A 27,354-nucleotide genomic window follows, 5' to 3' on the forward strand; every position below is an offset into this window, starting at 1 on the left:
ACCTGTCCCATCATAACCTGTGGCGGTTGAGGCCAAACAGGTTTCAAAACGTGGCCATGGAAGAGACCTTTGAGGGTACCCCATAATCTCGAAGGGAGGAAACCTTCAGATGAGTTGCAGTGTGCTTAAGGTAGCAGAGCCAGAACTGTGGCTGGGGGCGTCAGCTCCCAGCACCCCCCCCCCCACAGGTGTATTCCAACACTTCTGTGTAGGTGGGAAGCTAGAGTCTGACTCTGCTTGCTGAGTACAGACAGTTTGTAGTGTGTCTGGCCGCTCAGTGATAGGAGTTCCATCGCTGCATCAGGGGCCCCCAGTTTGGGGGGGGTCCCCCTCTGCTGCCCCGTGGAGCAGTCTTCAGGCCTTGCTTACCTGGCAGGGGCTTCACCAGGGGTCACAAGCTAGAGTCAAAGTTGGGAGGGAGTGGGCCAGGTCCAAGGCCAGGGTACTATGAAAAGATCTGGAATGGTTTCTCTTTAAGGCTGGTGGGAATCTGAACTCGAGAGAGGCCAGGCAGCCAGATGCGCCCCAGCCTTCTCCGAACCCCAGGGGCTCCCTGGGTCCTCTTTGGTTAGCAGTCTCCTTAAGCATCAGCTTCCCTTCCGTCCAAGAACCTCCAGGCCTGCAGCCTCAGCCCTCGTGGGCCACCCTGGCAGACGTCCAGGATGTGGCCTCAGGTGCCAGCGGTGGGGAGACCTGGACCTCTCGAGCACAGGGTATTTTGCCCTTGGAAAGCCCCCTCCCCCCCACCTGCCACAGAGTGTCCTGGACAGCTGCCCTCTGGTCGTGTCCACAGCCAGATGAGATGGAGGCTCTGCCGCCGGCCCCGGCCACTCCTGCACGCCGCTGGCGTGAGTGGAAAAGACTGAAGCCCCTCTCTGCGTTCTCCATGCAGCTCCTTCGGGGCCTTCACCATTTCTGTGCTCCTGAATCAGAAAGTGCAGGAAGTCCTCGGAGCACGTGAACCTCCCCTCCCCCTTCCTACCTGAAGGTTTGTTGGGGGGGTGGGGGGGGAGGCTGGGCAGGTCCCACTCCCACGGGCAGCAGGCAGGCAGCTACGAGCCCTCGGAATACAGCCGCCCCCCGGTACTACTCCCCCACCGGAGTTCCAGAAGCCTGGATTACGCCACCCTCAGCCAGAGGGTGAGGGGACACCCTGGGGACACCCAGAGCTCTAAAAGACGACACAGAGGCTGAGGCAGGATGGAAGCCAGCTGAATTTGACGGAGTTTCCTTACACTAGGGTGGCTGGGCAGGGGATAGCGAGACCTGCCCCCATGCTGCCCGGGGCTCCAGGGCAGGAACGAAGTTCAAGGCCGAGGTTGATGCCATGTCCCGGATGCAACAACCTGACAAATCATGTTAATTAAGGAAACCGAAATCCCTCTAAATTCCGGTACTGCACTCAAAAAATCAAATCAACGAAAAGAAGATGCCCAAACCCCGTCTCTGAGGAAGAGGGACCCCTGTCCGTTCCGCAGTGTCACTGCTGTCACTGGGGGTCCTCACCAACCCCGGACTTAGTCATCACTTGGGGTTGCAAGGGAATGGGAGCCCTCGCCAGGTCCCCCCCATCCTTGCTTGGTGTGCGTTCCGGTAATGTCCCTGGGGAGTGGCAAGGGGCTGGAGCACTCCCGGAGGAGGGGCAGGAAAGAGTCTGCTTTCTGGTCGGGGCGGGATGGAAACACATTCACCTTTCCAGAGGTAAGGGAAGAGCACTGTTCTCTAGAAAAATCAGATTCACCGATGGGGGTGGGGGCAGGGAGGGTGCTGGTGCTGATTTAAGTGTTGATTGGAGGAGGAGCAGGGAGTGAGTGAGGAGGAGGGCGAGGGAGCAGGGCTGGGGCCTGGGGGCTGGCCAGGCCCTCCCAGCTTTCCTGGGCACCAGCAGCAGGATGCTCAGAGGTTGCCGAAGAGCTCATTTTTCTTGCTCCAGTCCATCTGCGGGGCCCGTTTGCTGCTGCGCTTCTGATGGGCCCTCTCTTTGGCCACGGCCAGGGAGACGCTGAAGTCCAAGATGGGGTCAGAGGAGGAGGAGGTAGATGAGGGGGCCGTGGAGTCCTGTTTCCTGGGGCTGTCTTGGGAGTTCAGCTGCGAAGAGGAGGTGGCAGCAGAGGGAGGGAGTCAGTGCCCGGCCAGGCGTCCCGGTCCTCAGCCTCAGCAAGGTGGCTCCCTTGGGGCAGTGCCCAGGGAAGCCAGGTCACAAGGACAGAACGTGGCACAGCATGTGACCTCCAAGGCAGGCTGGTGTGCCAGGAACGAGCGTGGCCTGGGAATGGGCTTCCTGTAACCCAGTGCCACCCTCTGCCCGCCCAGCCAACAGCCTACCTCCTCACTGGTATCACTGGAGATGGATCTTGCCAGGGCTGATCTGGGGCTCTCAGAGGCCACCTCTGCCAGAGCTTCACGACTGTTCTCCTGGCACAGAGAGGAGGAGTGTGGGTTGGCGAGGGATGGGGTGGGGAAGTCTTGAACAAGGAAGAGTGTTCCCAGGGAAGACAGGTGCCCTGGTCTGGTAAACTCCACACAAGCCTTTCCCATCGACCCAAAAGCCACACTGCCTTAGTCTGTAGGAGAGTGTAGGGGGTTGGGGGGGCTGGCTGGCCAGCCTTGGGGATTGACATTTCACATTCTTCTAGGGATCAGAGGGCAGGCTGGTTCTACCACCCGAGTGGGAGGGACCACCGTGGGATTAGCTAAACTGCTCACATGCCCCCACCGCCCACCCCCCAGCTCTCCCAAACTAGCCTTCAGCGTCGACTAGCCTTTTGGGCCAGTGACCGTGGAGGGGCTTTGAGGGGAGTGTGGGGATCCTGGGGGCCTCTGCCTGGCACAGGGAACTGTGTGATACTCCCTGAATTTCCTGCAGCCCACCTGCTTCCTTGGACTTGACCCCAGGAATTTTGAAACCTTAACCCCAAAGCAGCTAAGAAGGGCTTTGGAGGAATAAGAGGGATGAGAGTTCTAGGCCCACAGATGGGGTGACAGAAGGTTCAGGTGACCCAAGGCCACCCCTCTCCCCCGCAGTAGCCCCTGGGGATGGGAACCCTCTGAGCAGGCCCTGTAGAAAGCTCCAGCTCTGTGGTCTGACTCGGAGTCAGCCTGTCCCAGAGTGAAGGTCTTGGCCAAGGCTTCAGCTTGGTGCTCAGCCTCTGCCTGGGTTCCTCTGCGGCCTCAGCTGGCACCAGGCCCCACCATCTCTTCCCCAGCCTCCACGGCCTTCTCTTCCCTTCTGCCCGGGGAGGAGGGGAGGAGGGGCTTTGTTCTTCCAACCCAGACTGGAAGTAGCAGGGCCCAGGCAGCGTGTGTCCAGACACTGAAGCTCTGTTCTTGGGGGGAAGAATGGCCTCTTCTGTACGGTGGGGAGTTGAAGGCGGGGCTTGTCACCAGGATAGCGGGCTGCGAGGGGCCCGGCCAGGCCTCTCCCTCCCGCCTAAGCGCTCCACACGGGCGGAGGGGGGCACCGCCGGCAGCTCCATAGCTCAGGGCTCAGGAGGGGGCCACAACCTGAGCCCAATGGCCGTCCTTGTCCCAGCCATGCCGCCTTCCACCCTTCTCCTACAGCCCCTGGCTTGTTGAGGGCCAGAGGAGCATTGGGGGATCTGCCTTTACCTTCTGAATCTCCCCGTTGGTAAAGGGCTCAGGCAAGGGACCTAGGAGAAGGGAGAAAAAACAAGAAACCAGCAGAGGTGAGTCCAGAAGCTCTGGGGGATGCGGACGGAGCGGCGCCCCAAGAGGAGGAGGGTCGGCTGCCGGTTTGGCCCATGATTAGACCTTGTGCCCTACGTCAGTGTTTGAGTCCCTTGACTGCAACCCTCCTGCAGTACGGCTGCCGTCCTGGTGACCGGGCACACACAGACCGCGGGGAACAAGCTTCACAAAGCAACACACACCCTTACCACCTCGTAATGCTCTCCTGTATTTTCAATTCAGTTTCGTTTAAAGTCTCACGCTAGTCTTTACCTACTAGGTTGATCTTGCGAACCACAGATGGGTCATGAACAATTTGGAAAAACTGTCCTTAAGCGGGTGGAAATTCCAGGCTGGCTGCCTACGAATCACCTGGAAAGCTTGTCAGAAATGCAGATCCCCAGGCCTGGGCACCAGAGTAAGAAACACTCCCCAGACTCTGGGCAGCAGCTGCCTCACCTAAAAGAGAAAATCATCCCCACTCCTGCTTGCCAATGTGCGGGTTACGGGGTGCTCAGGAGAGAACACCAGCCTGGGGTCCCCCCTCGCTGGGCTGAGGCAGGACTGTTCCACCGCTGGGGCTGGTCAGCCTGTGTAGGTTTCTTCGGACTCTTCCTTCACTATCAACGTGCGTCTTTCCTGGGGCCTGGACTTCACCATTTCCTCCCTACTGCTACCCACCCTCTCCCCACAGGGGCTGAGCACGGGATCCTGTGGTCAGGAGGCAGCTGCTGGGAGGGCATTCTTCTCTGTGGGGACAGGTACACCCAGCTGGGAGGGCTGGAGGGCAGCCTGGAAACACCCCCCCCCCCCAATACCTGGGAAGGAGATTCGCCCTCAGGCCCCTCCCTGTGTAGCTCCTCAGGCCAGAGGCTACAATCACCACAATCACCACCAAGATTCTCAGGGCCCATCCCACCCAGCCACAGAGATAAGAGGAAGGAATGTCTGAGGCGTGATTCCTTAGGGGGAGGTGGGGGAAGGAAGCTGGAGGCCTCAGGGGAAGGTCTTCCCGTCTTCCCCACACCCTGTGGCCAAGAGCAAGGATGGAGCTTCTCAGGGCCTCGGTTTCCCCCTCACCGAGGAAGGCCACTATCTTGAGTTATCTAGCTTCTGTGAATTCGGGAAACAAGGATAAGGTGGTGCCCTGCCTCCCAGGCCTGGAGTCTGCTTCCCCCACCCCTCCACCCAGAGGCGAAGTCTGTGGCAGGACCTTTAGGTGGATCACCCCCTACAAATAAAAACCCCCAACACCCTTAGGGAGGCCCTGCCCACTGCAAAGTCCAAAGAGGTCCCACCCACCCTACTTCGCCTTCCCCCAGGAGCCATCTCTTCAGGGAGAAAGTCCAGACCAGGCAAAGAGCTTTGCTTAACTCCTTCCTGCCCTCGGGCAGCAGCCTGGCCCGGTATGGCTGGGGCTTGGGCAGGGGGAGGTGCCAGGCTTGGCAGGGTGATGGGGGTGGGGAGGGGAAGGCAGGGGCCCAGGAACCAGGGACCAAGGAGGCACCCACTGGCCTAGAGCCAGTGGGCCTGGGTTTCCACGACAACCTGAGAGAAGGGAGGGGAGGCAGGGGGCCCCTGTCACTGGAGTCTTATCTGACCAAGCAAAGCTGGAGTTAACCCTTCCCTTGCATGAGCACTGCCTGGAGAACCTACTAGGGGTGCAGGAGCCGGGACTGAGGTCTCCCTTCAGTGCTGAGGCTCTGGTCTGGGAATAAGTACCTCCGTCCGTCCCGTTTCGCCATCCCTCGTGATGGCTTAACCCCGTCCTTCGCCATCCTCAGAAACCACTGCCATCCCTGCTTCCTCTCCTGACATCAGGCCCCTCTTTTCCCCATACTCCCCTGAGGGAGAGGGAGGAAGCTATTAAATAGGAAACTGTCCACCTGTCAGCCAGGACACAGTGAGATCTAGAGCACCGGCCAACAACGTCCCTGACCCGGGGGCTTCCGCTGCTCACCATTCAGGTGCTCCTGAGATGGGATCACTTTGCATTTCTTGAAGAACTCATCAGTCTCCTTGTCAACCACCAGTAGCTTGGTCTCATCCCCACCAGCTTTGATGGCAGATACCACATCCCCGTGCTGCTTGCCCTCCACGCAGACCCCGTTCACCTGTTGTGGGTGGGGAGGGGAGGTCAGGGGTTACTGGCAGTTTTAGGGGGGCAGGTGGAGGTGGTATGAATGGTCCTATTCATGTCCTCAGCCTGCTGGCAGTCTGGGGACACGAAACCCCCCTTGCCTGGGAGTCCTGAACTATAAGCCAAGTGGTCCTCCCACTTGACAATCAAATGAGGAGGACACATGAGAAAAGCCAAAGAAAATATCCAGAAGAGACTAAACAAACACAGCTGTGACAGAAGGACAGGAAAGATCGGTGAGGCCTGGGATGGGCCTGAGTGTTTCTATGTACTTGTGTCCGACTTCCCGCTCTGGGCCGTGGTTTGCTCACGTGTAAAATGAGAAGTCTTGGGAGAGAGGTTCTTCTAGCTCTAAGGTTCTAAGACTGAGATTCTGGGGCTCGCCCCATGGCAGAGAGTTCATGTTTCCTTTCCTCCTGAGCACCACACAAAGAGTTCTGAGTGCACCTGCCACCATGGAGGCCTTAGGCAGTAGGACACTCTGTAGGTGTCCCCACATGTCCACTGGAAGGGCTGGGTGGATCCTGGGCTACTGCTACTGAGTGTCTCTCTCGGTGAATAAGAACCCAGAGAAGGTGCAGGGGAGAGAATTAGTCTATCGGCCATCCATCGCCCTTCCTTCCTACCTTCCTGCCCTCCCTCCTGCCCACCCACCCACCATAATTCTCCTCTCTCTGGTTCCCTCCCTCCCTCCATCTGGGCTCTCTGGACCCCTTGCGCTAACCAAGGAGCAGGCGATGTGATGGCTGCCCCAGGAACTGCTTGTCTGTGTGGAGGTAGGCAGGAAGCAGGTACCTGGAAAGAGCCCAAGAAGCATTACCTCCACGATGCGGTCCTGAGCCCGGAGTCCTGAGGCCTCGGCAGGTGAGTCTGGGTCCACTGCCCGGATGAACTGGCCCGGCCTGGATTTGTCGCTGTGCAAGTTGAAGCCGTAGCCGTTGGCGCCCTTCTTCATGGTGCAGAGCCGAGGCCGCAGCTCCCGCTGTGGGGATAGAGGAGGATCCGTGGCCATTCTCCGTGCCGCCTTCCCAGCCCGGTGCCTGACCCCTTCCCCTCCCCCACAAGGAACACATGGGACTAAGGCAAGTTTGCCGAGATCCCACACAGCAATCTGAGAGAATACTGGGCTGGAACCCAGAAGATCTGGCATTGTCGCACACTGCCCAGGTGCCCCCTCCAAGCCAGTCACCTCCTTCTGGCAAATGGGAGGCGGGACCAGATTAACTCGAGTCCCTTCCCTTGTGACATTCTAAGGTTAATTGTGTTATTTTGATTGCTACCTTATGCCTCCCCAGTAGAAGTTCTGTCTGGCCCCATCTGGGGTTGGGGTGGCCCCGCTGCCAGCCTGGATGGGTGACTGGGGGTTCTGAGCCCCTTGGTACCCAGTTCTCTGCAGCAGCGGAGACAGGGTGTTTACTGAAAGCTGGTTAGTGTGTTTACAGTAAAGCCTTTCCCCATCCAAGCCAAACAGCCCAGCGAAAAGGAAGCAGGCAGCCAGATGACCCCAGACGGGGGGGGGGGGGGGGGTGGGGAGAAGCACAGTCAGGAGTCCTGGACAGGACAGGGACCCCCGCCAGCAGAAGGCTGGGGGCAAAGGCAGCAGCAGAACCCCAAAGACCCTGCTGGGGAAGCCTGCATGGGGAAAGGGCCATGAGAAGCAGGGCTGGGCTGTGCGGAGAGCCCAGCATGGCTGTGGCCATGGCCCCAAGTTGGGCCTGAAAGGGCCCAGGCAGAGTTCTCTCCAGCACCTGGACACTCAGCTGAGAATGGTTTTCACCATCCTTGGTCCAACTTAAGCAGCTTAGCTTAGAGGCTGCAGCCCTTGGACCCATTTACACAATGGAGGGAATCCGGGTGTGCACGGGCCAAGCAACTGAAACCTCAGCCAGAAGCTTGAGCCCAAGGCCTGACTTGGGGGTCCCTCTCCCTCTCCTTCCAGGCCTGAAGCTGCAGCAGCCAGCCTGCTAGCACCCAGTGACCCCCAGGCCACCAGGTCACGAGCAGAGGCTGGAGTCAAGGCCCCCGCCCCAGTGTCAGCTTCCCCACCTACTAGCTATGTGACCTGGGGCAAGTAATTTCCTTCTCGCGCCTCAGGTTCCTCATTTATAGGGTGCCTGGTTCGCTGGAAGGCCGAGTGAGAGAATTCACACAGGTGGGAACGCTTGGCAACTTCAAAATCCCTGTGCCTGAGCAGACTTTCCCATCGCTGGGCACCCTACTGATGAGTCACATTAAGCCGAGAAGGGAGATTGGGGGGGGGTAGGCTGCGGGCCAGGCTGCTCTGAGTCGCCAGTCCCCAGCGGGGAGTAGGGCTGGCCAGGGAGGCAGGGAAGGAGAGGAGGGCTTAGGGGCCTCCTGCCCCAACTTGCCAGTCCCAGCAGGCAGCTGCCATCTGGGGCCCCCCACCCTTTCAGTCTTATGGGGGGTGGAGGTGGCCGGAGGGTGACTTTGCCTTCCTTTAACTGCCTGGACAGGTCTTTCTGTGTTTCAGGATGTTGGTGGGGTGTGTGGAGAGGAAGACAGGAAAGAGGTGATGGCTGGACCTGCATTTCACGCTGATCTGGGCCAGAGACCGTGGGCCCTTCCCTGGTTCCTCCTTCAGCAGGCTCCCCTCATCCCATATAGTAGCAAGGCCAAAGAAGCAAGCATTAAAAGTGGGGGGGGGCCAGAGGGGAGCCCCAGTGGTTGCAAAGCATCTTCTCCCCAACTCTCCCTGTCAACAGGGTACAATTCCAGGAGGGGCCCCCCTCCTCCCAGCGGCTGCTTATCCCCCTCGCAGCCCCCACAGGATCTTGTTTGAGTAAGTGAGGCTCTTCTCCCCTCCAGCTAATCCCTCCACAAAGCTGCCAGCCCAGCCCTCCCCGAGGCCCAGGTGAGCAGGAACAGGTCTGACCAGTTGCCACCACGGGCAGGCTCAGCTCTCTGCCCCAGCCAGGCAGAGCCCGCAATCACCCTGAGAAAGTGGGGAGGAGAACTGTGTAGCCCTGCCGTCCCCGCTCCTCCCCACCTCCTCTCATTCCAAAGAGTTGTCTTTCCCATCGCAACTCGGCTGGGACCGGGCACCCCCATTCTCAAGGCCGGGAAACCGAGAGTCCAAATGTTAAGCCCACGGCCCGATGTCACCCAGCGAGCTGCACAGTGGAGGGGCCGGAGCTCTCACAAGGTCTCTGACTTGGACCCCGTGTTCCTCCCACCATCCATGGGCAGGCTCCGAAGGACCCAAGTCCAGACTGGGAGGAGGCCTCAGCAGGAATCATAAACACGGGCTGCTCTCCCACGGCGGCGCAGGCTCTGCTGGGAGGCAGCCGGCCGCTGATGAAACCACAGCCTTCCTTCCGGGTGCTCAAGGCCTCTTGCGGCCACGGCTCCAGCCTGAGCTTGGGATTAGCAAGGCAGCAGTGGGCAGGCCTGGGCCGGGGCAGCCTAGCGGTTCCAGGAGAGCTCCTGGCCAGCAGGGCAGTCTGGCCTGGGGCTCAGGGCTGCAGGCTTTTCTTCCTGATCCCCCACATGGGCATGTTTCCCAGAGCCCCGTCATTAAAGCCGGAGCGCCTGCTTTGAACCTCGCTCCCCTCTGCCAGTCCCAAGCCGTGGGATTGGAAGAAATGGGGCTCAGCTCCCCCACTGCTCCCTTTCCCTGGTACTGCTCCCTGACCCTCTGGCGGTGCCTGAGCAGGGGGACAGGAAGCTCCAGGTGGTTTTCTGACAAGTTCAGACACCTACAGGCCACATCCAGCTCCCTCCTTCCCAAGGGAGGGGAGGGGCTCATAGTTCTTCCAGGAGACCAGGCGGTTTTTCTCCACCCCTCCTCCAGCGGTCTCCAGGAGGTGTCCCTGCCATATGCCGGAGTCAGCCCATCAAAGCAGCCCATCCCAGCAGACCAGGGTGGAGGCTGTCCCCGTGGGGGTTGGCGGGTGGGGGGGGCAACCTCCCTGGGGATCTGGTGGGAAGGGGGCAGGGACCCGGGCAGAGCCTGGCCATTGCTGCTCCTGGGCCCGCACCCCCAGAGCTGAAGTAGGACCTGGGTTCTGCCTCTGGGGAAAAGGGGGTAGCTGGAAAGTCCAGCCTATCTTGGTCCTAGTTGTGTGGCCCCCAGGGGCTCAGGAGGGGTCCAGAGCTGGGGGTGGGGAGGGGACTTCAAGGGAAGCATGGCCTCAGAGCGTTCAGAGTGCCAGGTAGGGATCCCAGAGACCATGACAGGTCAGAAGCAGAAATCAGGACCTGCTCCTGAGGCGCCTGGGGGAGACTGGGAATCAAGAGGAAGGAACAAGAGGCAGTGGTGGCCAAAGGACAGTGCAAATGAGCTGGGGTGGCTGGGGGGTGGGACAGAGTCTTCCAGGCAACACCAGACAAGTTTTCCAGAAAAGATCTTGCCAGGACAGCTGCCTTCAGACTCTTCTCCTGGAACCTCTTCCCACCCTCAGGTTGTCAGGCTGTCCCAAATCCTGTCACAGGCCCCCGTGGCCATCCCCTCCACTCCCCCTTCTCTCCCAGGGAGCCCAGCCTGGCCCCTTGTAGCCGCCTAATCACCTCCACCCACGCAGCCCAGGGAGCGGACGGCGGGCACGGAATTCAATAGGCACCACCAGCAACCACCTGGAAAGCTGAGGAAAGTCGATACCCTAATCCCAGTGCCCTCTCTGGGGAGCAGGCCCAGGGCCGCTCCCTGTTCCTCCTCGGGGAGGGCTGCTGGGGGCCAACGCCCCATTGGGCCCGGCCCCTTCCTGGCTGGTGTCATGGTGATGGGCCCTATAGAAAACAGCCAGGCTCCTTCCAGAAGGCCAGGCAGCTCTGGGCCCCAGAAGAAATGGGCTGTTAGAGCCGGAAGACCCCAGGGTGGCTAGGGAACAAAAGAGGTGACCCTCACCTTCCAAGACTGCCCCTCCCCCAACACAGCCCAGCCCAGCCCAGCCCAGCCCAGCCCAGGGCTCTTGTTTACACAGATAAGACTGAAGCCTGGGGCCCCAGGTAGGTCAGCCCCAACAACAAGGGGACAGGGGAGAGGGCAGGAGGAGCCCTGGTGCTTCTGGGGGGGGGGGGATGTCGTGTCGGAGAGGGGGGACGCTGGGCATTAGGAAGAGCCCAGTGGCTGCCCTGGGAGGCAGGTCGGTGGTTCCACAGAACTCTAGAGACACAAGCTCGGGTCTGGTGCCAGCTCTTCAAGGAAGCCATGATGGATGGCTAGAGCTGGCCTAGCCTGAGGGTGACATGTGACTGGGCAGCAAGGGGGCACTGTCCTCAGGGCAGGTTGGGAAGTGACCAGGAGCTCAGACTGCTGGCCAGTGGCCAGAGCTCGAGTAGAGGCATCCTCTCCTCACCCGAGGTACAGAAAAGGCTCGGTGGCCACTGACCCGTGGCCACAGGACCTTCCCCACCCAGGTCTGTGCAGACAGGGATGTTGGCCATCTCCATTTGTGAAAAAGGAGCTGCTCCAGCCCTTGGTCTTGGCCTTCCTGTTTCTCAGTGGGACAGCCCCTCTCAGGAGCCTAACAGGATGATCTGGGTGGACTGGGTGGGCTCTGGGAGGGAGACCTATGGTAAAGTGGGAGCTGCTTCTCCCACGCCCCGTGTAGGGGCCCTGTGCCAGCTTCTCTTCTCCCCGTGCTGGCCAGAGACCCACCCAAAGGAGTTTGGCTCAGGTCTCCCCAGGGCTGGGCAAGCCTGGGACGGAGCAGGCTGGTACGTGGGCTGCTGCCTGGCTGGACTCCCTCCAGCCTGGCCGCCCCATGCCCGACCGCTCCACAGGCACTGTACCCTCATCCCCCCCCTTCTTCCTCACCCTCATTCCCAGAAGTCACTGGATTTAAGGGCTGTCCTGAAGGGACAAAGACCTTCAGAGAGCTTGTGTAATTGCAGCTCTATTAAAATAACAAATAGAAGCTACTGTTCACTGAGCATGTACTGTGGGCCAAGGGCCACACCGCGATTTTATGTACATTTTCTCATTCAAACCTAATTCTAATCTTGTGAGGAAGGTATTACTGCCCTTGTTCCCAGATGAGGGAACTCAGGTTCAAAAAGGTCCCATCAACCGCTCAAGTACACAGAGGAGGGAGGAGAAGGCGGGCTCTGAACTCAGATGGGGAACAGCACGTCCAACAGGAACACAGTATCAGTCAGGGAGGCAATTAAAAATTTCCCAGTAGTCACATTGAAGTAAAAAAAGAAATTAGAAATTAATTACAATGACTTTATCTCACATAATATGCCCCAAACCGCTATCATTTCAACATGTAATCCACTTCAAAATTATTAACAGCGTTATTTTATGTCTTTTGGGTTGTAGGAAGCCTTCAAAATCTGGTGTGCATTTCTAACTTCCAACACATCTCAAATGGGACCAGCACAGTTCAAGTGCTAAGAGCCATACGTGGCCAGTGGCTGCCACCAGGGCCTGCTGATATTCTAGAGGTCTCACTCTCAACCATCAGGCTGTCTGCCTCCCAATTTTTTTAAAGATTTATTTATTGGGGGGGGGGTTCATGCACAAGTGGGGGAAGGGGGAGAGGGAGAGCAAGGATCTCGAACAGACTGTGCTGAGTACGGAGCCCCACCCCAAGGGCTCTATCCCAAGGCCCTGAGATTGTGACCAGCATGGAAAATCACCAGTGGGATACTCAACGGACGGAGCCACTCAGGTGCCATCCCCAAACACATTTCTACATCACCCCCCCCAACACACACACACACACACACACACACACACACTTGAATTGGGCACCACAACCTTGTAACACACCCAGGAGGGCAGGAGCCTTTGACTCTGGAAGTCTGAGTTGTAGCCTCAGACAACACAGCAATGAGGGAGTGGCCCTTTTCTAGGGCACAGGAACCTAAACATTGCCCAGAGGGCTGGGGACATGGTGAGCTGTCCTACTTCAGGGGTGAGGCAAGGCCAAGGCCAACAGGTCAAAGTTGGCCTTGGATAGGCGGGGGCGGGAAGGGGGCGTTGTGCTGCAGGGAAGCCCCAGAGCCAGCAAGGATGGGTTCTTAGGACTGGGGAGGCGAGGAGGGGTTGGGTAAGGTAGAGACTTGGTGGGTGGGCTCCGGATCCCAGCCCATCACAGAGAAGGGTGGGGCCAGGAGCCGGGCCACTTCTGAGCTGACGCATTTTCCTGGTGATGCCGCAAAGGATACCCCCAAGAGACAGAAGCTACAGGGACCCTTCCTTGCCAAGGAGCTGGTGAATGTATTCCACTCATTATGATGGCTCATATGTAGCCCAGAATGCGATGGGCAGAGACCCCCAGCTGGACAGTCGGGCCCTCAAATACAACCCAACTGCATGGCTGAGTGGCTATGCAGGCACTGGAGTCAGAGAGAATTGAGGTAACAGCCCCGTCCACGTGGGAAGAGCCCTGGGGCTGCCCACCTGAACTGACCAAGACTCCGTTTCCAGGGGGACATGGGCATTAGTATCTACCTCATGCCGTAGTTTTGTAGATTGAATGACATAAGGCATATTATTTTTTTAGAGATTTATTTATTTGAGAGAGAGAGAGAGAGATTTGGGGCTCAATCTCACGACCCTGAGATGACCCTGAGCGGAAATCAAAACGCAGATGCTTGATTTGCATCCGAGTGGATGAGCCACTCAGATGGAACACAAAGCATGTCTAGTACACAGCACACTGCCAGACACTAATAATAGTTATCATTTACTGAGCAATCACTATCCGCTCACAAAATGGAGAAACTAAGACCTAACTTGCATGGCTGTCATAGGGGAACCATGGAAATCCATCAGTATCTTTAGGGCACAAGGCTGCACTAGAACTGAATTTCCTTCCCCGAGGGGCTGACTTCATCTCAGAGCAGCAAAAAGCAGAGCATCTCATACCGGCCTTGAGAACTCTGGCTTCTGTCCGGAGTAGGCCTGCATCTCTAATTCCTAAGTGGTCCCTCACCCTCCCTAGGGCCCCGTGGGATGGGAACTCTGGAGAGGAAGAGAACGTCCCACATCTAGACATATGGAGCATGTCCCATTCTGTCTCCAAGAGAATTCTCTCCAGAATTACTGATTTAACTTTATAGGAAGCTGAAGGTAAGAACCAGGGGAGAAGAAATCCCACATCTGTGGCTTCAGAGAAGGAACCACCCTCACACCATCACATACCCTGTCTACTTCAAATCCAAACATCCTACAGCTCAGACTGTTCTGCCCTCCCGAACTCCAACCTGCCAGTGGGAAATGGCCCGCCTATCCTGGGCAGGAGGTTGGGAGGCTGCCAGTGCGTTGTGCCCACCCACTCACCTACCTTGCTGCCTGGGATGCTTGCACTGTTCCTTTTTGCTTTAATTTAAATTTTAGTTACTTATTTTTTTAAAGATTTTATTTATTTGAGAGTGCGTATGAGTGACCGGGGTAGGGGGGATCAGAGGGAGAGGGAGAAGTAGACTCCCCACTGAGCAGAAAGCCCGATGCAGGGCTCGAGGCTCCATCCCAGGACCATGACCTGAGCTGAAGGCAGTCACTCAACTGACTGAACCATCTAGGTGCCCTGGATTTATTAAGCAGGCTCTGTGCCCAGCGTGGGGATCAAACTCACGACCCCAAGAGCAAGAGTCACAAGCTCCACGGGCTAAGCCAGCCAGGGACCCCAGCCTGCGCTGTTTCTGCCTCTGGGGTCAGGGTCAGTCAGGTCTGGCAAGAATGTACCTGAAGCTAGGCACTGGCACACCCCTATCATCTCATCAAACTTCCCCAAACCCTGCAAGGTGGGTTCTGCTGTTCCCATTTCACAGAAGTAGAAGCTGAGGTTTGCAGGGAACAATGGACAATTTTACCTCTCTAGTCCCCAAATGGAAGCTGCTAGCAGGCAAGAAAAAGGAGTAGGGAGGTTCTGTCTGGAATTTTGATCTCTGGGGGTGTTGGACTGAGATGAATTAGGATAAAGGTGCCTGATGGCTACTATGCACTCGTTCATTCAAAAATTATGTGAGCCCTCCCTGCTCTGCGCCAGGCATAGAACCGGGGATATAAACACAAAGCAGCCACAACCTTCGCCCTCCTCACCATTGCAGTGGGTCGAGATCATGAAAGGTGATTTGACTGTTGCCTGCTCATAGACCTGAAAGATGCAGAGGACAGGGAGGAGGAGGAGAGCAAAGAAAAAGCTCGTTCTGCCTGCGGGGTGGAGAAAAGGCTCTGCGGGCTGTGAATGGTTTTGCAGTGTGCCTCATGGAGAAGGGAAATGACAGGTTCCCGGACTGAAGGGTCTTGTCGGGCTGCCAGACTGGGAAAGGCTGTGGAGCACCTTCTGATTATTCCAGAACTCTGGCCTCCGACCGAGCATTCAGAAAGCGCCAGGCTGGGACACAGCAGCACTTGCCCAAGGAGGGGCAGGTCCAGGGCTGGTGGCCCAAGGGTGGGCACGTAACAATCACTGTGAAATACTTACCAATTCAAATACCAACATTCGCGGAGCGGTTCCATGCCAGGCATGGAGCTACTGCCTTTATGGACCTCCCCATGTAACCCCCACCCAGTGTGGCCGCCCCTACGCTCTCAACTTACACAGGAGGAGACAGAGGCCTAGGAGGTTAAGTCACTCCTGCTCGAGGTAGCTCAGGCCTGGGGCCCATCAGCACGGCGGGGGGCGGGGGGGACTGTGAGCAGGGGTGTTGCTGCTCCTCCTTTGGAGGGGTGGGGAAAGCCACCAACGGAGCAGGTGGGCACAGCTGCAAATCCCTCCTCGCCTCCTCCAACAGTACTACAAGCATCCCACACCCTCTGCCTGTAGAATTCTCCACCCAGGGTGGTCTTCCCAATGAGATGTTACCTGCCACCCAATCTCTGCGTGGCACTTGTCCACCGAACGCTTTTTTCACGTGTGAGAACCAATGAAGATACCGTAACAGTCCCCACTTTGCAAACAAATTCAGGCTAGAACTAATTAGTAAAACTCAAATTCCTTATATGAGATGCCTTTAGGAAAAATGTCAGTTTTACTGTGTTTACGGACTTTTTTTTTTTTGCAATGACAGGGCAGGTCACCTGCATGGCCGCCACACCAGATTTCATGGGCATTTCCTACCAGAGGGACTGGCACAAATGCCCAGGCAGAAGGTGCTCAATTCAGTATCCACCTGGGACTCAAGTACTTCCCACTATTCGTAAAATCCTAGAGGAAATAGGGATGACTGTATGACAACACTCCCCATTTTACAGATGGGAGAACCAAGGCTCAGAGAAGTTCTGTGACTTGCCTGTGGACCTAAAACCCCAAGAGGCCTGGTGCTGGTGTCCCCAGGACCAGCTGGAGGGTATCCTACTACTTCTCCTGGCCTGAGAAGTATGTGCAAATGCAGATGTCCCATCACCCGCTGGGGGAATCTGATTCTTCGGGTCACCCAGAAAGCAGAAAGTCAAGCTCCACTGCTTTTCCAGACGGCATGGTGGGAGAGCACAGGCTGGGTCAGGCCACCATGCCCCTGGCACCCTCCAACTCCCCTCAGATCCTTCCTCACCCAGCAGCAAAAAGACCAAAAAAACACAAAAACAAAAACCAAAACCACACCAACCAAAAAAAACCCCACAAAAAACCAAAAGGGCAAGGGGAGGAGCGAACATAACAGCATCTCGGCGGGGGATGGGGAGTGGGGAGGTGGTTACTTGTGCCAGTGCCAAAGTCCAAAAAGAAAAAAAAAAAGAGGGAATGGCATACTGCTACACTCAGCTCAGCACAAAGTTCAAACGAGATCCTGCCTGGGATCAGAGACCATGGTTTCCAACTCCCTGGTGTCAAACCCCTGCCAGGGATGGCCCGGCCCCTCCCCCATCCTTGCCAACGCCAGCTTGGCAGTGGCAGGAAGCACGAGCCCAGCGGCCCTGGTATTGCCAGCGCCCAGCTCTGGCTGGACAGGGCTCCTGGCGAACTCACTTCCTTCACTTCCACCAAAGCAGCTGGTCCTCTGGGGCTCCACCTTCTACCTTAAGGCCGAAGGGTGCCTTTTTTCTGTCCAGAGAGGCTTCTGCTGGCATCACGGACGCCCCTGCCACACGCTGCCACCAGGTGGAGAGCTGGCCCAAGCCAACAGGGCCCTGGGAGGCCCAGACTCTGCTCCCCGCAGTCTGCACCCTACGGCCTCCCCCCTCCTTCACTCTCTGGGGACACAAGGCTCTCATCACAACTCCTGTTTTGCTACTGCCCCTCCTGCAGCTGATCCAAACTTGGATCGTTTGGGGAAACACCAAAGATGGGCAAAAAGCAACCAGTAAGCTTGGTGTCCAGGGGAGTGAAGTGAGACAGGCAATGACAGGGCAAGACCACCTGTCCCTGGTGAGTTCTGCTGGCTTCTGCAGGGCCCGGCGACACCAGGCTACTCTCTCCCCACCTTCCTCCCAGCCCTTTCTTTTCCTTCGAAGTCCTCCCCTCCCGTTCCCAGATACAAGCCAGCTTACGCCTCACATTCCTGAGACTCATAAATCCTCCCGGTGGCAGAGTCGCCACCACCCCCGGAGACGCCTCTGCACCTCCTCCCCGGACCCCACCCCCACACATCGCCCAGAGCCGGTGGGGCCCCCTCTCCTTAAAAGTCACACCGTACTTCAGGAGAATGAAGTCCCGCCAGGCTGAGGTTAATGATACACGCACCCGCCCGCGGGGGTGGGGTGCTGCCTGGAGAACCCTGTCTGCGACCCCTCCCCTCCTGGTGCGGGGGCTCCGCACAGAATTGGGAGTTGTTATTCCTCTAGCTTTTTGAAGTCGGGTGGCGGTTGCTTCACCCCAGCTGCAGCTACCATCCTCAGGGGCCGGGGAGGAAGCTGGCACCTCTGGGGCGGCAGGGAGTGGGGTGTGCGAGGAGGGACAGAGTGGGGGGTTCTGAAGAATGGGAACAGACACCGCCAACAGAGCCGAAGAAGGGGGACTGCGCGCTCCTCTGAGCCGCCCTTTCTCGCTCCCGCTCCCCAAAAGCCAAGAGACAAGCAGTGCAGGTGGCAAAGCGCTCAGGGTACTAGCTCAGTCTGGGAAGGGGCGTGGGGGTAACGGGACGCAGCCCCAAGCCAGTGCGACCTGTCGGGAGGCGGAAGCAGTCTCCCCCTCGAGGATCCAGTTTCTGAAAGAGGAGGAGGCAGGCGCGCGGTTGGACGTCCAAGGGGCGGCTGGGTCTCCTCTCGCTTCCCCCTCACACCCCCCTTCCAGTCGCCGCCGGGTTAGGGCCCACACATACCCGCTCCGGACGGCTCTTCTCGGTTTCGCGCGGCTCCGGCGCGGCGGCCTGCGGCTCATTTTCGCCACCAGCCTCCTGCGCCTCGGTAGCGGCCGGGGGCTCGGCCTGCCCGGGCCCGTCCTGGGCGTGCAGCAACTCCTCCCGGACCTGGACACCCAGCTTCTGCAGCCGCTCGTCCGTCTCGGGGTCGATCACCAGCAGGCGCACTGCGTTGAGTGCGGCGCGGATGCGGCTCACCACCTGCTGGTGGGTCTCCTTCTCGACGTTCTCGCCGTTCACCTCCACCAGCCGGTCTCCGGCCAGCAGCCCCGCCTTCTCGGCTGGTGAGCCGGGCTCCACCAGCCTGATGAACTGGCCCAGCTTGCCCTTCTCCCCGTGCAGGTGGAAGCCGTAGCCGTTCGGGCCCTTCTCCAGACAGCAGAGCCGGGGTAGGGGCTCCCCGGCCGCCGCGTCCGCGCTCATCTCGCCCTGCGACGGCTCAGTGGTGCGACTTGGGGTCCCGTTGGGAGCCGGAGGCGGGACGGCCCAAACTTTCTCCCCGCCCTTCGAACCGGCAGGCAGGAGGAAGCACTGCAGAGAACCCCCGCGCCGCCGGTGGGCTGAGCGAACAGGTGTGCGGCGAACTGCGGCCGCGTAACTGCGAGGAATCCAAGCCGGGAAGCGCGGACCAATCCCCACCCAGCGCGGCGACTGAGCGCTCGCGACTCCGCGCCAGCCCCTTATTCCGGGGGCGGGGCCGCACCGAAGGTGTGGACATCGCGACCCAATCAGAGACCACGGGCAGGGGCGCACGGGCCGGGTGAACGACGCCGGCCAATGGGAACGCGCGGGGGCGGGGACCTGTGCTCGGCGCGGCGCCCCGCGGCGCAAGAAGAAAGAGGGCTCAGGAAGTGGAAGTGTTTGTTACCAAGTGGCCGAAGTTGAGGCGGGGGGCGGGGCGAGTTCCTGGTACTGGGCGGAGGGGCCCTTAGGCTTCTGGTTTTCTCTCGGTTTGGCGTGGATTGAGGCAAGCCAACCCACGGATAAAGGAGTCTTAACGTTTTAACGACCTTTAGCTAAATCCTCTTGTGTACTCCAGTGAGGGGTTGGGAGGGTAGGAACTGGGGAGCGGCTGTTGCCGGGGAAACCGCTCCAGCTACGGGGCGGTGGGGTCCCAGAAGCCTTACGAGTAAGACTAGGTCCACCTCCGACCCAATAAGGTTTTTGAATAACGGTATTTTCCCCTTCGTGGGTTTTGCGTTGTCCAAGGACGCACGCTTACAGGGGTGCGGGCTCTCGTCCTCGCTGGGACAGTATGAGGGCTCAGTAGGGAACCCAGGCTTCCTGGGGCTGCCCACTGGAAACAGGCCAGCTAGGACAAGGGTGTGAGCACTGGCCTCCGCGTTTGGCCAGTAAGTGGGGGAAGAGAGGCACAACAGAGTCAGGTAACCAATCTCTTGAGTACAGGGCAGAGGGAAAGGAGCCCTGGCTTTTTTCAATAGGGGGGAAAGAAAAGCCCAAATGGGACCTTAGGACAAACCTTCTTTCAGTTTCTTGCAGATGAAAGGCTGCTCACAGAAGTTGGGGAGCAGTCTTTTAAGGGTGAGGTGAGCAGTTGGGAGCATTGATGGATGAAGATCAAATGATTTGGGCAGTCAGTGACCGTCCCCCCAACATGCAGTGACAGTCAACATTCTCTCCCCTGCCCCCTCTCCAAGCACACCTCAAAGAAGCAGTGGCCAGGGCGTGCTTTCCCAATTCTGCAGTTTAATCCTGAAAACACAGATGCCAGAGGCCCAGAGCCAGCCCCTGTGATTGGAATGCCTGCGACCTGCCTTGGGCCCCAGAAGAGCCCAGCAAGGTCAGGCTCCTCCCTGCTCCGAATGGGAGAAGCCTTGGAGAGCTTCCTTATCAGGCCCAAGTCGGAGCTGCTGACTCTGCTCAGAGAGCAAGATTTCTGCCTTGAAAGCAAATGCAGTAGCCTTAAAAATGTGCAGTGTGTACTTCTTACTCTCCAGGTCATGACCCACATGTCTCCTGTTCACCTCCGATGGCCAGGGTTAGGGTTTTGTGGGACAGGTGACCTTGGCCCCACATAAACTCCTTGCTGCCTCTCTCCTTAACCCAGTCTTACCCATGTGACTTTGTTTTCTACACATTGTGTTGATTTACCCAGAAATGGGTGACCTCTTACTCCTTAACCTGGCTCAGTGGGAAGGGACATAAAGCAGTTTTGGCTGTGGTGGTGTCTGTCTGAAGGGAAAAGGCATGGTGGTCAGGGAGGAGACCACGCTTGGGTTGGGCGGGGGGGATATGTGTGGGGTGAGGTTTGCCTGGTTCTGCCTCCCACCTGCTCCAAGAGTCAGGCGTTCCTCCTTATCGGATTCTTAACTCAGTAGAAACACTGGAGCTGCTTGAAGTAGCCCGTGGGGCTGCCAATCTCCAAAGTGTTGAGACAGGAGAAAAACCTTTCCCTAGCTGTGACCTTAGGAGTCTAAGGGCATAAGCAAAAAGGTAGAGATCCCTCCACCAGGGATTTGGGGGAGGGGGAAAAGAGGGGCTTGCCCCTGGCACCTGAGGTCTAGAGAACAGGAACCAAATGTGTTCAGTCTGTGGGCTGGAGGAAAAGGGGTACATCCCAGAGTGGGGCTAGTAAGGCCAGAGGCAGCCAATACAGACCTAGTCTCTGCTACTCCTCTCTCCTTTACCCACCGAGCTCCATTACTGCCCAATCTCCACATCGATTATCTTCCCTGAGCCTTGGTCTGGCACAGGGGCGCATCTTACTGGGGAAGACATTCTGGGGGAGATGGAGGAAGTAAAGCCGTGGTCTGCTGCACCTCTCCAGCTGAGGTGAGGGCCCCAGTGGAGTCACGGCCTGCCGTCCTGCTGCAGAAGTGCATCACTGCCCTCTGGTGCTGAGCTGGAGAATACCACCCTTGTCAAGGCAAGGAGGGAGCCTGGGGCCCCTAAGTCCTAGTACCAGAAGGCAAAAGGACCACCCGTTCTGTCTCTTGGTTTTCTGGTGCCCACCCCTCCTTTTTTGTATTACATTATGTATCATTAAAGTGAAATAAATACTTTACCCTCCCCCAGGATGTGGGGAAGCTACAGGAACTAAGGTAAGAGTGGGAGTACAGCTCCCTCTTGGAAAGGGGCTGTACCCTGGGTCCCCCAATTCCCATCCGTTCAGAATAAACCAGATCTGGGGGAGACGGCTGCATCCGTGGGGGCCTCTGGAGCCTCCTTTCAGCCCCTTTGGGATTCATAAGAAGGAGCAGCAGCTGGGCTGTTTCTTCTGGGACTCCACAAAGTCTCGGATCTGGAAGTGGGGCCCATCGGGCTGCCACAGGGCTCTGTACTTCAGCTCCCTTGAAGAGGAAGAAGCAGTGGGCTGGGCAGGGAGTGAGGAACTGCACCCTCCCCACTCCCATGGCCTGGGGCTACTGGACATAGGAGGCGCAGTGCTTGTAGGGACAGGGGCTGGGCCAGGGGCCAGGCCCTACTGGATTCCCAGATGGTGCCACCCCGTCCCACATGACTCCCGTCCATGCTCAGCTCTTACTTGGCAATGGCCAGAAAGGCTAACTCCACATTCATGCCCGTCTTGGCGCTGGTCTCCATGAAGGGAACTCCGTACTCCTGCCAGGAAGAGAATGTCCTCAGGGCCAGCCTCTGGCTGCCCCCACCCCTCGTCCTGCCCACGGGCAGTCACTTACCCTGGCCAGTGTCTCTCCGTCCTCCGAACGGATCACCCTTTCATTGCTCACATCCGCCTGTCAAGCCCAGGTGGGTTATTCTGGGGAAGGAAACCTCCACCCCCGCCAGCCCCTCTCTGGCCTGGGCTGGCCCCTTTACCTGCAGGAGCAGCCACTGCCTGCCCTCTGCTGGTGGCCTGTGGGACTGCGGGTGGTATGATTGGCTTGGAGCCAGGGTTTCTGCCTTGCTCAGGCGGAGTTACCCAACTCCCAGCCAGGGGATCCCACTGCCACTTGGGGAGATGGGAAACTCTCCTTTGGAGGGGTGTGGTGACCAGCCTCAGAGGGGTGACAGTAGTTGGGACTCGGGTTTTAGCTCTTCATCTGTGATGACTTTACTGGGATCTAGTGGGGGCTGAGCGTCTGGGCAACCCTGGGTCTCTCAGATGGCAGCTTGGGCTTTCCCTGGAGGGGGCCATTTCCAAAGCATTAAGAGGGTAGATGAGATGGGCTGAAGCTGCTGAATAGGTCTGACTGCTGACCTGGAGTCTGGAAAGAATCCTCTGCTGGAAGGACATGCAACTAACCCTCTTGGGGCTTGTGTGGGGCTCGTGAGAGGGGAGGCTCAGGGATGGGCTCACTCACCTTGTTGCCCAGCAGCATGATTACTACATCCCTCTGGGCGTACTCATGAATCTCAGTGAGCCAGGCCTGTGGGAGAGGGTGAGCTGAGCCAGGCTGTGCCTGAGAACCAGGCCTTCTCCGCTCCCTCTGCTCCGTCCTTCTCCTGCCTGTTTGGTTTTCACTGGGCTACTCACAGGCCCCCTGCCTTCTCTTATCTGCCTCTTTGTTCTGGCCTCTCTGGTCCAGATCAGCCTTCCTTGACCCAACCCCAAGTGTGCAACTCCCCGTTCTATGGAAGATGCAGATGGCAGAGCTTTATCTCCTAAATCAGCTGGTAGTCCCCAGCGATTTCCCGGAGTGACTCACGGAGGATTCTAGCGACACATAAGGGCTTAGTGATCGGAAAGATTGTGATGGATTAGTGATGTCTACCAGGAGCAGGGAGTTGGAGATGGAGGTGGCAATGCACGTGCTGTGGATTTCCATCCTCTGTATAAGCTGCTTTATATTTACGTGTTTTGGTCCCCTAGCGCCCCCCGTCCCCCATGTGCTTGCCAATCTCTTGAGATCAGGGAGATGTGAAACCCTTATGGTGCCGTACGCGCTCAGTGCTTGTACTTACTGACTTTTCATCCCTACTCTGCAATAGTTTGGTAAGGACAGACCTGCTCACTGAATCACTGTCTTTGCCACCTGGGTAGTTGTCCAGGGCGGAGCTGGGTACTGGGCGAACTCTGTCAGGAACTGCACTCACGAGTCACAGCCAGGACCGAGCAGGTGGCACAGGCACCCAGCAGCCTGCCTGGCCTTCCCGCCCACAGGCCGACCAGATGCCCAGCGGCAGGTTATTCCTTCTGAGTCACAGCGCAGGTGTTTTGAAAAAGGCGGCAGTGTTCCCTGCTCTGCCCCCTTCCCCACAAAGCAGGAAGCAGTCCTCGCTCGCGGAGGGCCCGCCTTGGCTGCTGCTGGGCGGCACATGAAGGGGACCTACCCGGATATTGTCGAAAGAAGATTTGTTGGTGATGTCATAGAGCAGGAGCAAGGCTGCAGGGGGAGAGAGAGATCACACAGGGGACGTGGGGCAGAAGGATTGGGTCTCCCAGGTGGGCTGGGGAAGGGCTTACCCTGGGCATCTCGGTAATAAGCATGGGTGACACTGCGGAACCGCTCCTGCCCGGCTGTATCCCAGATCTAGGAAGGGATGGACAGACGGTCAGAGGGAGGCCGTGCGCAGGGACCGGGCTGCTCGGAGGGAACCCATGCTGGAGTCGGACAGCTGTGTGTGTGGGGGGGGGACGCTTCCTGCTCTAGGGGCTCAGGGCCTTCCGAACATCCGATGATGTCCGCGGTGTTACGGAGCTCACAGGAGCTCGTTCAGGCTGCGGCCTCTTCCTTAGCCCAGGGCTTGGGGGCGTCCAGTCTCCCAGAGCAGATGAGACCTGGGAAACTGGAGAGGAGCTGGAGCAGGGCAAGCCCGTCTTGGATGTCAGGGCAAGCCTTGGAGCGAGCGGCCTTTGAGCCTTTGAAGGCGGTGAGTGTGCCTGGGAACTGCTTTTTGGGGCACTCTCCTCACCCTCCTCCAACAAACAAAAGCACAAAAGCTGTTTCCTCTGGGCCCCACAGGAAATTGCCCCAGGCTCAGGGCAGGGCTGCAAGCCTCCTGCGGTTTGGGTGCAGAGCAGGGGCTGGGTGTAGAATAGGGGCGGGGCCCTCCATCCTCCCCCGCTCCCCCCGGGCCGTTGGGGACTTTTGTCTCACCTGCAGCTTCACCCGCACACCATCCACCGTCACCACTTTGTTCTGAAAGAGACAGGGGCAGGGGGAGGGTGGGTTTGGATGGTGGGGGAGGCTTGGATCCTTGACGTCCTACAGAGCGGCAGACGTTCTGTTCTGGTTGCCTCCCGGGTTTCGAGGGGGTGCAGTGAGCCCCAGAGACATCTCCAGTCAGATTTCCTCTTCAGGGCAGCAGGACCCCGTCTCCAGAAGCTCCCCCCCCCCAGCCCCATGGCAGAGTTCTTTTGGGGACTCGTCTGCTCCTCTTACAACATGCCGGGGCCTGACTCTCCTGACCTCAGCAAGTGACTCAGGGCTGGGCACTGGGGGCCCCGCCTCTTTTCCCACTTTCATCGGTGCCTCCTGGAGCTCAGCCCCAGCCTGCAGAACAGAGCCCTAGAGATAAGATGCCCGCCTCCTCCACCTTGCACATCCTGGGCACAGCAGAGGATGGGTTTGCAGGGTGGTCTTTCCCTTTAGCTGTTCACTAGTTCTCCGAAGTGAAGCTTGGGTTCCTTCCCATTGGGAGGGAGGCAGCCGGCCTCTGCATGGCCTCTCCCCCACCTCACCACCTGGGTTAGACCTTACTGTCCTGGACCCTGTGGGTGGAGAATGGCAGAGCGCTATACAGCCCTGACGCGGGTTTGTAGGGGTGGGTTTCTCGAGACCACAGGGAGGGAGGCTGATGAGCTTGGCTTTTCAACCCAGTGCAGTGGGGTGCTTCCAGGAACTCCAGAAAGACCTGTTGACCTCTGAGGCCTTGCCAGAAGGGCCTAGCTCAGAGGGCCATGAGCAAGACAGCGGAAGGCCAGGAAACTCAGCTCCCACCCTGTGATGTGTCCATCCTGCTCTGGGGCAGATTTTTAAGACTCAGTGTGTCATTGCTCAGATTCTGTAGGTGGGCAGAGAGCCCCTCCACCATGCTTGGACTCCTTGAACCTGGCCCCCTCTGTGGTCCCAAGGGGGAGCGCCCCTGGTGTCCTCTGGGGAGTGGCCCACAGCGGCTTTGAGGAGCCAGGGCCAGAGAGGACAGCACACTGTGCCTGAGCCCTGTCCTGCCCCGGCTTGCTGCTGGGAGGAAGAGCCTGACGCCACCTCACCCTGAAGTCTATGCCGACCGTGGCTATGAAGGTCCCGGACAAGAAGGCCCCGTCTTTGAATTGGATCAGCAAACAGGTTTTGCCAACGCCTGAGTCTCCCAGAAGCATCACCTAGGAGATGGGGGGGGGGGGCAGAGGCAGTTACTGGGGAGTTGGGGCGAATTTCTGGGCTTCCAGGGCGAGACCCTGGAAAGAGGGGCAGGGGGCCAGAGGGCCAGGGAAGGCTGCTGTCCATACTAAGGGCCACCTGCTTCTAGAAAGCCCGATGCTGCCTTCACCCTTTCTCTCCTCTCCTTGGCTCAGCTCATTTCTCATGCCCTCCCTCTGACTCTCTTGTCCTCACCCAGTTTCCTGCGTTGAGACCTCAGCACTTACAAGTCAGCAGATGTGCTCGGTGGCCCCAAAGAACCACCACTTCCAGAAAGGAAGTGTTAATACCGTGGACAGGGATTATCACCCAAGGGAGGCTATCAGATCTGATGGGGCAGGCACGGTTGTATGCAAAGGCACATTCTAAAATTACCACTGCTGTTGTTTTCTTTTCTTTTTCTGGTCACAGAATTCATCTGAAAGTCTCTAATGACATTTTATGTTTATAAAAGGGTTGCATGAACTAGGGAGGATTGAAATTTATACCGAAATGGGGAGATGATGAGTCTGAAGTTCCTTCTGCAGAAACCTCCCAGGTGGGACAGATGAATGCAAATTAGCATCTCTGGGTCATTTTAGGGGAGGGGATGTGGGGTGGGGTTTGTCCCTGCCCTCGTGTTGTCTGGTCAGTCTCTGCTCATGATCTTCTTTCAGAGACAAGACAAGCGGGGACAGGGAGAGGGAGCCTTCTGTCCAGTCATTCCTCAAGCTTGGAGAACAGAGGTCTGGACCTAATGCTGGAATTTTCCCAGTTGGCTGGTTAGATACTTAATGGGTTGAGCAGGGACTAGGTTTGAGTTATTTTTGAGGCTCTGACCTTGACAGTACTAGGATTAGCTAACTTTGGTGGAAAGGTAAGGGGACTGAGCAAAAGGTACGTGAAGGCTGGGGTCTTGGCTTGTAAATGGCTACGGGGGGACTTTGGGAAGATTCCTTAACTGTTCTGTGGCATGCTTTCCACAGTGGCTAGAAGGGAGGAAGGATAATTTCACTGAGGACTCTTTGGAGTCTATTAATGACTTGGACCAAAACTGCTGATGTCAAGTGCCTGAGACTCAGGGAAGAGTGGCCTGGGGCTGGGTACTCCCTGCCTGCGGCTCCCATTCCCTCTAATTTGGTCCAAGGAGCTTCTGCCAGGCTCCTCCCACAGATGCTGCCTGGCCCACGGGAGATGGAGGGCTGGAGGCCGGGCAGCCCTCTGGAGCCAGCACTTCTCCCTGGCTCCTGAGGAGGAAGGAGGGAGGGTGAACTCTTGCAAACTTTTCAGATCACAGCTGTCTTGAACAAAAGATGCTCACCAGCCCCCCAGCCCCCCAGCCAGGCTATTCCACCAAACACAACTGCCCAGCCTTGCCACCTCCTAGACAAACAGGCCAGCTGGCTCAGGCCAGGAGGTCAGGCAGTCCCCACCAGCCTGGGGCCTGGGCCTTAGCAGCTCCCCCTCCCCTGAAGGCACAGGGGCCCATTTCCTGCCACCAGCCCACACAGGACGCCTATCTCAACGGCTCTGGGTGGGTGACTTGCAAAGTGGCTTCCCCTGAAAGACTGGGGGTTAGAGGCCCCAGGTCCTAGTGAGAGAGAGCCTGGGGTGGGAGTGGCGGAGGCCCCGAGGCACAGGAAGAGGCCGGTCTCCTTCAAGGCCCTGCAGCATGACACAGGGCAGCCCCTCACTCCTCCCCAACCTTATAGAGGAAGAGTGGAAGCTCTGAGCTCCCTCAGCCCCTCGTTCAGAGTTCCCAGTCCCTGCCTCCTCCAGGGGCCCAGAGGGAGGTCAGGCAGACCAGAGTCCATCGCCCCCCTCACCTGCTTCCGTCCAGGGCTGCCCCCTGAAGAGGGATCCAGCCCCAGAGAGGTGACCTAAGCTAGCCGGCAGGGGACTTGGGACTAACCAAGAGAATCTTTACCAGGTTCTAAAAATTCTCAGGCGGGGCTGCATGTTGGTTAGCAACACCCTCCTGGAAGAAGGCGGGAGGAAATGGCTGCGGGAGCAGAAAGGAGGTGGTAGGGCTTGGGGGCACCCAGGGACCTACGG

General features: G+C 58.1%; 2 protein-coding genes across 7 annotated transcripts in view; both read right to left on the reverse strand.

The window, feature by feature from the left end:
* Window positions 1-1,196: 1,196 nt before the first annotated feature.
* Window positions 1,197-18,696, reverse strand: NHERF1 (NHERF family PDZ scaffold protein 1). 2 transcript variants are annotated; one of them, XM_047705970.1, is made up of 7 exons: window positions 17,999-18,678; window positions 11,085-11,090; window positions 6,648-6,803; window positions 5,648-5,801; window positions 3,610-3,650; window positions 2,326-2,415; window positions 1,197-2,088 (listed from the first exon to the last, which is right to left on the reverse strand). In XM_047705970.1, the coding sequence occupies exons 1-7, from the start codon at window positions 18,458-18,460 to the stop codon at window positions 1,897-1,899; spliced, it is 1,101 nt and encodes a 366-aa protein (XP_047561926.1). In that variant the 5' UTR covers window positions 18,461-18,678; the 3' UTR covers window positions 1,197-1,896. The 2 variants fall into 2 exon arrangements, with proteins under 2 accessions (XP_047561926.1, XP_047561927.1); XM_047705971.1 differs by lacking the exon at window positions 11,085-11,090 and having other exon boundaries at window positions 6,648-6,809; window positions 17,999-18,696.
* A 1,030-nt stretch (window positions 18,697-19,726) lies between these two features.
* RAB37 (RAB37, member RAS oncogene family) overlaps window positions 19,727-27,354 on the reverse strand; it is a 57,116-nt gene continuing 49,488 nt past the window's right edge. For 2 of the 5 annotated variants that reach the window (XM_047705989.1, XM_047705990.1), the window contains 7 exons: window positions 24,058-24,099; window positions 23,424-23,490; window positions 23,291-23,343; window positions 22,321-22,386; window positions 21,697-21,753; window positions 21,543-21,619; window positions 19,727-21,348 (listed from right to left, as the gene is read on the reverse strand). In XM_047705989.1, coding sequence (XP_047561945.1) covers window positions 21,243-21,348; window positions 21,543-21,619; window positions 21,697-21,753; window positions 22,321-22,386; window positions 23,291-23,343; window positions 23,424-23,490; window positions 24,058-24,099 — 468 coding nt within the window. In that variant the 3' untranslated portion in view covers window positions 19,727-21,242. Of the gene's footprint in view, window positions 21,349-21,542; window positions 21,620-21,696; window positions 21,881-22,320; window positions 22,387-23,290; window positions 23,344-23,423; window positions 23,491-24,057; window positions 24,100-25,172; window positions 25,284-27,354 lie in introns of all 5 variants that reach the window. The other 3 variants (XM_047705988.1, XM_047705987.1, XR_007123249.1) reach the window with 3 other exon arrangements.

Source organism: Lutra lutra, chromosome 16, assembly GCF_902655055.1.
Source record: "Lutra lutra chromosome 16, mLutLut1.2, whole genome shotgun sequence".
Lineage (NCBI taxonomy): Eukaryota > Metazoa > Chordata > Mammalia > Carnivora > Mustelidae > Lutra > Lutra lutra.

Bases quoted from the DNA above. Each gene is read 5' to 3' on its own strand.
- NHERF1 (XM_047705971.1), bottom strand. From the start codon at position 18,460: ATGAGCGCGGACGCGGCGGCCGGGGAGCCCCTACCCCGGCTCTGCTGT. The intron at 2,416-3,609 runs GTAAAGGCAGAT...TCTCTGTGCCAG, and splicing joins CCAACGGGGAGATTCAGAAG to GAGAACAGTCGTGAAGCTCT. The intron at 2,089-2,325 runs GTAGGCTGTTGG...TCCTCTTCGCAG, and splicing joins CCAGTGATACCAGTGAGGAG to CTGAACTCCCAAGACAGCCC.